The following is an 11,746-nucleotide window of genomic DNA, read 5'->3' as shown; positions in this document are numbered from 1 at the left end:
AATCTCAATTTGATAGCAAAACAAAAATAACTTATATATGTCTGGCTTTATGTCCTCATTTTAAAGACTTGGTTTCCAACAGATTTGATAAAATCACGTGTATTTTGATAACATCTTAGATCAGTTTGAAGGACCTTATTCCAAAATGCTAGAAAGATATCTGATGTTTATTTCTGAGAATCTTGATTGTTGTATTATTTTCACCATTTTTCAATAATGCATTTAACTGTATTGAAACCAACTTTTTGTCCAAAAGTGTCACATTTTCATATTTGTAAAATATAGCATTTTGGATTTTTAGACAACCACTGAATTGTTTGTGACTCACTTCAGTTCAAATGCACTGTTAATAACATCCGGACTGTAATATATATATATTTTCTTCAAAAAAGTGGTTTGTTTCTGTTTGTCTTTTTCAGTCCTGAAAGAAATTCCAATCAGTGAGAAACTGAAATTTAAAGTGTTTTATATTCCCACTTTGAATTTTAAACTTTACAGTTGACTAAATTGAACTGACACCATTATCAGAATAATTCTGTTTATTTTTATTGACCTCTTGGTCGCCTTTTAATGACCACATTTGGTCTGTTTATTTATCTGCTTTTTTAAAATGACCATATATCCCTTCCACTCCACTAGGCCGGGCTATGATACTAGTGACCACTCTTGCATTGTTTTCTGTTTTCAGGATCACACAGTAAGTGTTAAGTGATGAAGTGCTTTGAGTTCACACCAGAACAAATTTCAGTAAGTGCTCAGTAAGACACACAACAAAAAAGCACTTGTGTCCAGCACCATTTCCCCTCCTAAAAACATTTTCAGAAATATATTTTTTTTAGAGAACAATAAAAAGGTATTTGGATCACATTGTACATCCAATAAAACAATGTTATTTTGTCTGTCTAGACTCATTTTTCACATCCTTCCATCTGTTTTATCTGGTGAAAAGAAATTCAATACAAACCTCAAAAAGAAAAAACAAGAATATGGCTTTCATACACAAACATAACCGCAGCATCATACAGAATATACTATATTTAATACTCAGTTAAACAAATTGCTCTCCTATAATCAAACAACAGAAATTGCGTCCTGTCAGCATTGCATTTTTTTCCCTTATATATAATGGAATGTCTGGGACTACATTATTCATATTTTTGTCCCAACAGTGTGCTTTAAGTATGGCTGACTGATGAAGATGTTTTTATCGTTATCATTTTGAATCTCAATACAAAAACGCCAGAGGACTTTCTCCGTCTTTTTTAAGGGAAACCCTATAATCATATTCTCACCTGGAGCCCAGTGTGATAGATGATTTGTATAATACTGCAATAATAAAAATGTATATTTCAAAGTCGCTTTCATTCCGACAGACAAGTGTCCATCTCGCTCTACAGGCTTCAGGGTTAATTGGGTTAATTGGAGTGACAGTGAGGAGGATGTGAGCTGAGGGTCTTTATGGTTTTGTCTCTATATACAATATGGCTTCTCTGAGTGGAAGAGACACAGAAATCAACACAGTCATCTAGAGAAAAACACAGAGCAGAGTTCATTATTGTTGTAGAGACGGAAAGTCTTGAGGGACAACCAGTCAAAAGTTTCCATGTCCCGTTTTCTCTGAGAGTCACTGTCACTTGTCCACAATGGACAGACACAATAATTCCCTATGGCAGCGACTTGTCACATATTTTAAATCGCAGTTATTCAACTCATTGTCCAATTAGTAATGTCCTTAGAGGCTTAATGTCCTGCCACTTCTGTCTCTCCTGCCCTTTTCAATGTCTCTCTTTCTGGTCTGTCACTCTGCTCCGTCTTTCATTTTTTATCTTCTCCTCCCCCCTCCTCCCGTCTGTCTCAGTCCTCCTCGGAGCCTGCAGCCCCCCTCAGTCCGTTCATACAGAAGGGCAGGCCGGAGGAGAAAGGGCTGTCAGACGGGGAGAAACCACTGAAGGGTGGCAAGCCAGCCAACCGCTGTAGGTGGGGAAAGAAGGCTGGCGGGGGTCCCTTGTGGTGGTCCGAGCGTAGCTGCAGGCCATCGCTGTGTTCTATGCCGTGGTGGTGAGAGGGGGGCAGCTCAGGTGGAGCATAACGGATAGTGCTGGGAGCGTAGAGGCTCTGAGGGCCCTGCGGGCCGAGGGCAAGGGGGTGGAAGAGGACCCGCCCCGCTGCGCTGCCTGCAGCCAGTCTCTGGAGCAGCTCAAAGTCAGGAGTGCTACCTATACCACCACTGCTCCGAGTGACCAACCCCGACACAACCCTGTCCTCACGGGGCAACGGGGAGGACACGGACATTGCGGGAGAAAGAGCAGGGGAAGGAGGAGTGAACAACCCTTTTGGGGGGGCGTCACTGCTGGAAGAAGAGTCAGGGATTGGAGTGGTGGGGCTGTCGCCATTAAGGCTGCTGGAGGGTGTGTGTGCATGCGAGGGTTGAGTGGTGTGTGTGTGGGAGGTGGCGGTCTGTGTGTGTGACCCCCAACGGCCCCCGTTGGTCAGGGCTTCATGTTCAGTCTTGATGCTGGGGCTGCCAGGCAGGGGAGACGGGGTCACTACGCTTTTCAGTTGCTGGATCACAGCCCGGCCGTTGTGCACCCTGCTCCCCCTCTCCCCTCTAGTGGGGGTGTCTCCTCCCCTACTCTGTTTACCTCCTCGACCGTCTTCCCGTTTCAGTCTGTCACTGTTTCCCCCCTGGTCCCACTCTGTCTCTTCCTCGTCCTCGCCCTCGCTTTCGCTCGCCAGGTCAGAGGAGGCCGATACACTCTCCTCTGTGTGACGGAGCTCCTCCAGTCTGCGACGGGTTTCCGGAGGAGCACCCTCGGGGTCGGACCTCAGCAGGCGCTTCCTCCTGTCCTCTGATTGGATGGCAGCGGTGGTAAATTTCTCTCTGCCTTTAGTGTCGGCGTCACTCTTCCCCACCGAGCTCTTCACTGGTTGCGAGCCTGATGAGGAAGGATGATAAAAAAAGAGGCACAAGAAGGTGTTTATGTGTGTCAGTGGGCATCATGGGAAGGTATTAATGTGTGTGTAGCATCCTACCTCGGGCCTGGGGGGAACTGTCGGTGGGGGACGAGCTAACTCGAAGTCGCTCTGCTCTTACATTCTCTGGTAGCTGCAGTATATCCAGGGGAGTGTCGGGCAACTCTGTTCGACTGGATGGATGGATGATATTAGAAATAGAGATAGTTAGATAGACGGATGGACAAACAGACTATGAAAATTCAAAAGGAGAAAGGGAGGGAGAAAAGCTGCACGTATACACCAATGATCATCCACCACTTAAAAGCCACTTAAAGCAAAAAAAAGCGCTATTGCTGTGCTGATTTGAGTGAATACTTAGAGATGGAAACAACATATAATCTGCCTAATAACAACCTCCAATAGCCAAACTGCCCCTTGTAACCTCCACCTAGCACATCAACCCAATTCTCTAAACAACAGCCCTTATCACACAATACACAAGCACCGACACGCAAAACCGACAGATACACCGCCCGTCAAGACACACACACACAGAAACACACACACACAAGGCCCCACTCAGCAGCCCACCTATACACAACTAAGCTCAGACAAGGAGGAGGCTGTTGGAGAAATTAATGAGCTCTTGTAATTACAGCACTAATTAACTAAAACACCATTCAGCCCCAAAATTCTGACATCCATTTGTTGTAATTATATAGCTTCAGTCCAATTAGCATTGAAATTCAGCCTACTCCTCTTGTTTTTGTCTCTGCCGTGGTGCACACATTTTTATTATGTACGTGCGTGTGTACAATGTGTGCATGTGTCTTCCAAATGTGTGTTTGCGTCAGTGTCTGGGTGAATATGTGTGTGTATGCAAGAGGGAAATAAGGGAAAAGCCTATTTTGGTGAGGTTACTGCAGTTGTTGTGCCTGTTGAGTGAATAAATAAAGCCTTAAACTAAAATAATACTACATTTAAATTGTAATTTGAACAGAAGCAAAAGGTGCAGAGTCTTGGAATTTCCTGAATCAAAGCCTCCTTATAAGATCATGCCTGCCAATTCAGAGCAATGACATTAAATAGTGAGTAAGTAATGCTAAATTGCTGTTTACAGACTCTGCAGAGTAATGACTTTTACTTAAAACTATTTTAAGAAAACTCTGTAAAAATAAATAAATGAATAATAGACTAAAGAAAGGGTTAGGGTTAGAAAGAAAGTGAATATATATAATATATAAACTCAGTTCCTACCAGCAGTCCTGGAGCACAGGCTGTGGTTGTACTGACCTCAGAACGTAGTTGACCCAGATGACGTTGCGTTCATGGGGGGCTTTGTGGTTGATGGAGACGGTGGCACTGGACTGGATCCACAGGTAGCCTCCTCTCCTCTGGAGCCAACGGTAGTAACCGGTCACCACCTGGCCTTTCCTTAACACTGAGAGGAGATGGGCGGAAGATGGAAAGAAAGGATGCAAAACAGGACACGGGAGAGAAGAAGGACAGGGAAGAAGCGAGTTATTAGTTTGGCAGTTCATGATGATGGCAGCAGAGGGCGCCTATCACAACAGGACAGAATGAGATTTCAACTGGCTCTCCATGGTAAGTTCAGGCACTGTGTAGAATAAGGTGGGTGGGGAGGAATTACATATACTACACATGCATATAGATTTGACTTACAGTCCTCGTGGCTCTGCCGGAGGTTCTCCAGGTCTTCTACATGGATGAAGTGGTAACAGGTGTGTCCCACCACCTCTGCTGGGGTCAGATCCATATACTCTGAGATCCTGTAAAGTCATGCAACAAAAACACACTCATTTGTATGTATTCAATGTCCATACCGCTTAGCCTCAACACACGGAGAAAAGACCCTACCTGTTCTCACAATATGTGACCTGTAGGTCCATGTTCACTCGGAAGACAAACATTTGGCTCTCCATGCGGACTTCATTAAGTGTGGAGGGCGGGAGGGTGTGTGCCAGGGAAACCAAACCAATCGGTCGACGCACTGAGCGCGTGGAGCCCGGCACAAGCGCAGGGCGGCAGCGGATCCGTCCTGTCACATGGATTACCTGACAAACAGAAGACATCAGGATGTACTCGTTTCACAGGACTTTTTTTTCCCATTGCTAGACTTTACACAATCCGGGATATAGAAAATAACAATAAAAAGTAATATTCAAAGGTAAAGAATGCAGCAGCACAGGCATTACAGCAGTGAGTGCAATACACTGACTGTTATGTGCAGCGTTCCAGTGTAAAATAAGGTCACAACCATAAAACACACTGAAAACGACCAACTTGACAGAGCTGTGAAACACCCGACCTGTAAAACAATATGACAAGACTCTTCTTGTTATTTTACCATCCCAAGAACAAGCAGGTGAATAGGAGTAATACAAGGCATTCTTTCAAATGATGAGAAGTTATTTTCTCTGTACCTTGTATCCAGAAGACTTGACATGCAGGCCTCTTTTGGTGAGCGTGGACTTCATGCGGATGAAGTAGCCGCGGTCGGGAGGCTCATCAGCAGGAGAATGAGGACTAGACGGAGCTGTTGAGGATGAGAGAAGACGTAAAACTATAAAACATATCCATCCGGCAGGATTTGTCATAAATTCAATTATTTTAGTTTTCGTTGTTTTGATGATGTAAATTTATTTTTGTGGATTGAAAGTACCGGGTTCAGGGGTACCAGCGAGAGATGAGGTGGATGCGGAGCTGGAAGCGCTCTCGGGGCCCGTGTGACAGCCGGCCTCTGCCCTCAGATGCGGTCTGATTCCCAGCCGCTCGGCCATCTCCACGTGGTCCGCCGGGTGGATGTAGTCAAACACACTGCTGCCGGTCACCTCCACCTGAAGAGAAACACATGCACTGATCAAAAACTGAAGCTTAGAGCACAAACGCCTGCACATGAGCGCCCACACACACACACACACACACACACAGGAAAAAATCAATATAAGTTATGGCAGGAAAATGAAAGCACTGCTCTGGGTTACAACTCAACAAGGAGTGTAGCGGTTGTAAGACATCCCCACGCACACACACACGCACATACATTTAAGTCCAGTCTCAGAGGACCAAGTGACTTCAGTATTACACAAATAAAACCAGGGGAGATAAAAATCAATTGTATTTGCTGATTAAAAACAGGTGAACTCCAAGTATCTCCAAAGGTCACATTACTATTCTTCTTATTCCCTGTGTCCCTCCCTTCTCCTTCATTCAGTGACAGTCTATCCCGGCAGGCATAAAGAGCAATGCAACAGCTCATTCAGCTCTATATGATCCTATCATCATAATGCATCACAGTCGCATCTCTAATCATGTAAAGGTAATAATGGCGCTGCTCTTGCATGGCATCCATAAAAGCAGCACAATCGAAGCAGGCGTGATTCCATCTGAAGCTGTATACATGATTGTGTGTGTGTGTGTGTGTGTGTGAGAGAGAGAGAAAAAGTAATATGGGAGAGAGACTATGCATGCTTACACACATGCATACAGTTTCTATTACATCTGTGAATGTGTGTGCGTCTGTGCATGTGCGTGCCAATACCATTCCATCTGATAAAGCCGTGGCTGCAGCAGCCTCACACCCTTGTCTGTAGGACACAGCCATTTATTACCGGATTAGAGCCATTTACTGCAGGCTTTATGGGAGCTTCAGCAGGCCCTCAAGGACATCACAGCAGGGGGAGAGGAAGGAGCGGGAACAGGGAAGGTGGGAGCAGAGGAATGAGGTGGACCATGAGTGAACGGAGAGGGGTATAGATGGAGGAAACCCCAACGAGTGAGGGAGGATAAGCGAAGGGGATAGAGGTTCTTAGCCCCAGACATGCAGGGCTTAATCTCTTGAGGGATGTCCTGTTTTTTGGAAATTTGCCACCAAACATATAATTAAATACTGGGATTTGATAGGCACCATATGGAGTGATTTCCCAACATACTGGAAAACCTACCTTTTGACATATGTACCTAAGCCAAAATATAAATCAAATTATTACTTCTTTGTCCTAAATTTGATGGAGATAGCATTACAGAAATTGATCAAGTCAAGTGACTGATAAAGAGAGGCTCCTAGCTAGCAGTTTGCAAAGACCTTGCTAACTAAGTCACATTGGAAAGATTTGATTTCCTTTTCACTTGTTACATTAGAGGAGATAAAGATACTCTCGCTTCCGTTTCATTGACTTTAAAGTCAGCACCTGCGATAAGACATTTATTTTGGCCACTTGTGGGCAGCGAAAACAAGTTATGAACACAACATTGACATATCTTTCAAGTTGTAACTTGTTAGCAAAGAGTTGCTTATTTTAAACAGTAGTTTACGGAGCAACGTTATCATTCATTGAGATTTCTGTTTCTGGCCAACTGGTGAACCTTAGTCCAATATTCGATCTCCTTTTAGCTCTATTTTTGGTCTCTACCAACTCCTGATATATATATATATATATATATATATATATATTTATAACTATATATATATATATATATATATATATATATCAGGCTATTTAGCTGCAAAATATTCCACTGTGTTCACCTGCTAGTTGCTAAATGTGTCTATATGCTGTTTGGTGCTGAGCAGGTAGTGTACAATGGGTTTTTGTAGCTTTGTCATTGAATAACAGCTGACTGCTGCTGCCGAAAACCACGCTGCGGTGAGAGAGAACCAAAACAGTAGAGTTGCAGCCAGACAGCTAAACAATGAGCTGAAACTCTATAAAACTCTGCAAAGTTGAGATGAGCTACAGATTCAATTGATAAATAATTACTGTTTGGTGTCTTAGTTATCTATAACTAATGATCAGGCCCATGTGTTTTCAGGTTCTTTCATATTAACATTGAATTTTCAAAAAGAAATATCTTTTTTTTGTCTATTTTCAGGAGTACAGTGATCACCATCTTGTGCTGTTTTCTGTATTTATTTCTTGCTGTTTGCGGAGCAGCAGATGATAGTGATTTAAGATGATTACTGCCTCTTAAAGAAATGCCTTTTCAGTTTCACACTTGCCCAAGGAAGATCTTGTATAGATCGAAACGTTGCTTTGAAAAGAAAAAAAAGGACAAATAAACTATTTATTCGGAGCCTGATAGTCTGCAGAACTCCTTTGTGCTCTGCGGCAAATTATTTTTGTTGTCTCGCACCTGAGTATCTTTGCCTGGATGTGCACACACTTGGTCTTCCATAATGTTTATGGTGCTAAAAGATATCCTGTGTATTAAAAGGGTTACATGGAAAGCTTCACAACAACCTCCCCGAGTATTTTCTTTCTCTTTCTGATCGCTCTTCTCTTCATTATGCAGATAAAACGTCAGCAGTGTAATTACTAGGTGCTGGGGTTTTCTGCCGCATTCCTTTTGATTCTGACATCAAAACCGACTCGTTCATTAATGTTTAAAAATTAGGAGTTTGCATCTACGTATTAAGAGGCTGAGTACGTGGACTGGGGTTTGGTTTGTGAAACTCTGGATGAACCATGCTTTAAGCATATTTATTGCAGATTATATCAAGATACAGCTGTCTGTCTGTCTGTCTGTCTGTGGTCAAGGTGTCTGTGTTTTATGAATAGCGATTCCACTGCAAAAGGAGTTCTTGTCATTGTTTAAACAAGGACTAAATTTACCTCTGCTCAGAACACTGGACCAGCCATCTGAAAGAGACACAATCCCCTGGCCCTGTGGTATTGGAAAACAAGGTAGAGAGACAAACAGGTCCTTATGGGCTTTAACGGGCTTAAGACCTATCCGAATAATATCACTCCATCACAGGCAGGAGGGAGGGATTGAAAAAAGATCAGACAGAAATGAGAAGATGAGAAAGAGACGGAGCGATTGAGAGGATGAGTCAGGCTCAGACATAAAAACAGGTATAGAATGTGGCGCGAAGGGAAGACGTGAGGAGAGACCGAGATCATTCAAATCCCTCTGAGTGTGTGTTTGTGTGTGTGTGTGTTTGTGCGTATGCAGGCACACGGCGCGCCTGTTTCCCTGCGTGTGACTAGACTGTCTGTTTTTGTGTCTCCACGCGTCATTGTGTGTCATTGTTTGTGTGAGTAGTTGCCTGTCAGTGCACCTGCGTGAACCTGCTTGTGTGTTTGTGTGTGTGTGCAGAGTGCAGACATGCACGTGCATGTATGTATGGTAGTGTGGTGGGGGTGAAGGGGGAGGAGGAGGGCAGCAAGCAGGGGAAGGAGAGACATGATATAAATAATAGCAGGGGGCTTTAATATGTATGAGGCATCCGGGCAGTGGTCCACAACACACTCTCAGCCCTCAGCCCTCACTGACTGATGGGAGAGGAGAGAGGGAGGGAGGGTTGGAGAGGGGGGAGGGGGGGGGGGGGGGGGGGGGGCGGGGGCTGCATACTAACCATTCCTGGATCAATTCTCCCCTCCCTTAATACACCATCCTTCCTCCCTTCTCTTTACCCCATTTATCCCTTTTCTTTCTTCTCCCGGCCCCTTCCCTTACTTCTCCATCCTTTTCATCTCTCCTCCCTCCAATTCTTCATCTGCCCCAGCCTTTGTCTCCTCTTCTTCAACTCCATCTATCCATCTCTTTCCTCCTCTACCTCCTTCGATCCCCCTCCCCTCTCCTGCTTTGTGGCATTCCCGGGTTTTATCCCCAATGTGCTTCCGGCCTGGAGACCCGGTGAGAAGAAAAATGATACCTGCAGGCGCCAGGGGAGTGGGCGGCAGGCTGTGCCCTTGGTCAAGGTGCCTGACCTGGACTAAGCCGGTTAAGCAACCCCCCTGTCAGGGGAGAAGCCCAGGGTGTAAGCCAGGGCAGAGGGGTCAGACAGGGGGACAGGAGACGGCAGGGCAGGGGCGGTCCACAGGGGCGACATGTCCTCTAAAACAAACCACCAGTTACACTTTTTCACTCAGAACATCATTTGTTTGTCTGTCCTTCCTCTCTCCCCTGTGTCCGACTCCACTCGCCAACAAAGTCTTTTTGTCCTCTCCCTCCCACCTTTCCTTTCTCTCTTTTTGTATATTTTTTCTTTCTCGTCTTAGGTGTCTATGAACACACTATATCCTCGCTCTCATGTATCCCCCTAACTCATCTCAACTTCTATCTGCCCTTTCTGGCTGTCTCTCTTTCTCATCATAAACCCCCCCCCCCCCCCCCCCCCCACCCCCCCCCCCCCCCCCCCTCCGCCCGCTCTCATCTTGTCTGGAAGGTAAACGTGGCGTTGTATGTTCAAGGTTTTGAACGTAATCTTCGATCATAAATAATTTCATTAGAATGCTGATGGTTCAGGCCCTGTTTGAGTAGATGTGATGGGTTAGGCCATCTGCTCAGCTGATAAGAACAGCTCTGTTTTATTAGCATCTCCACCAAAGCCTCGGCTGTCTTGTTTACCTAGGCAATCCCAAGGCGAATTTCATTCCTTCTGCACATTTAAACTCTATTTACACACTCAGACTCTCTCTCTCCTCTTTACCACTGTCTCTCATTCTCACCCCTATTCCACTCCTTTGTTTTCCTTCTCTCTCATAATTGTCTGTCTAGTTCTCTATCTTTCTGTTCGTATCTTCCTTTTTTTTTGGTCCGTATTCAGACTTCCACCACTCTATCTTCCTTGTGCATTTGTCTTTGCAAAGTAAAGACCCAAGAAACTCCATGGCAGGTGCACACAAACAACTCTCGTCCTGGTCGCTCTATTCAAAACAGGATGGGTTTGTATTTTTTCTCAATACAAACTTCCATGCCCATATGTACATTAAACAAGTTTTTATCGTCTACCTACTGGCTGTGAAGAGATCTCTTCCTAATGTGTCTCGTTCTAATAAGCAGCCTATGCATGTTGCTGCCGAAGCTGATGTGCCCGTCCTGCTAAATGTGAGTGTACGACCGAGCTATTGCGGCAACGAAGATTGCATACAGAGATTACAAAAGCTGTGACTGGTCTGCTTGTGTTTTGTCCTACAAGTTTATTATACCAGTGCAGATAGTTGATATTGAATACAACATTAAAAAGTAAAATCTTGTTTTACTCCAAGGCGTGTCAGTACACAGTGACATTAATGCGGTTACATTTGCAACAGAGCACATATTTGACCACACCCAACCACACTTTAAGCTACAGTTACAACCCCCGATTTATTTGAAAAAGAAAACGAAGGTGAATGGCAAAATTATTATCAGTTATGCCGTATAAATCAAACTAACTATAAATCAAAATGTAAAGGTATCGACGGTGGGACTCCGGTTAATCCCTTGTGTCAAATATACATTTAGCTCAAGATATCTGCCATCTTTATTAAAGTTTAGCAGGAAGTAAAATAAGGAAGCAGGAAGTATCCCTCTGACAAGGCACAGCAATGAAGCACTGCCCATATTATATTCATACATTACAGTCATTTCATACTAAAATAAACTTTATCAGATACCCACTTGACTTTAAAATATATTTCCACACAGAGTGAGGTCTGTGGATTTTGTCTCTCTTACAGTGTGGTCATGCTCCGAGGTGGCCGCCTCGTAGCCAGTATAGACGGGTATTGATAACAGTGACCAATGAGCCTTCAATTTACTTATACCATGTGAGCATTGTCCTAAGGAGATATAGTGGAAACACTTCCTTCCTTTAATGTAAACAAGGGCAAACCCTCAATCACAGCACATTGCACATTAAAAAAAAACACATTTTCTTCCGTTACTGAAGCACTAACTTCCCTCTTTCTCACCCTCTGTCGTGCTGTACCAATTCTTCTTACTTCGAAACATCTCTCTCTTATCACACCTCTCCTCCTTTCCTCCCCCTCTCTTTCTCTCT

The 11,746-nt window shown here is 44.2% G+C and overlaps 1 protein-coding gene across 2 annotated transcripts; it reads right to left on the bottom strand.

The window, feature by feature from the left end:
• Positions 1-625: 625 nt before the first annotated feature.
• Positions 626-9,286, bottom strand: LOC116390825 (neuronal PAS domain-containing protein 3-like). Of its 2 annotated transcripts, XM_031860931.1 has the most exons (8): positions 8,589-9,286; positions 5,639-5,813; positions 5,400-5,512; positions 4,834-5,030; positions 4,639-4,745; positions 4,249-4,396; positions 3,034-3,146; positions 626-2,936 (listed from the first exon to the last, which is right to left on the bottom strand). In XM_031860931.1, exons 2-8 carry the CDS (start codon positions 5,754-5,756, stop codon positions 1,855-1,857), a joined length of 1,878 nt encoding a protein of 625 aa, XP_031716791.1. In that variant the 5' UTR covers positions 5,757-5,813; positions 8,589-9,286; the 3' UTR covers positions 626-1,854. The 2 variants fall into 2 exon arrangements, with proteins under 2 accessions (XP_031716791.1, XP_031716790.1); XM_031860930.1 differs by lacking the exon at positions 8,589-9,286 and having other exon boundaries at positions 5,639-7,324.
• Positions 9,287-11,746: the final 2,460 nt, after the last annotated feature.

Source organism: Anarrhichthys ocellatus, unplaced genomic scaffold (assembly GCF_004355925.1).
Source record: "Anarrhichthys ocellatus isolate YVR2014 unplaced genomic scaffold, GSC_Weel_1.0 scaffold24, whole genome shotgun sequence".
NCBI classification, from domain to species: Eukaryota; Metazoa; Chordata; class Actinopteri; order Perciformes; family Anarhichadidae; genus Anarrhichthys; species Anarrhichthys ocellatus.
This window is presented reverse-complemented; position numbering and strand designations above follow the sequence as displayed.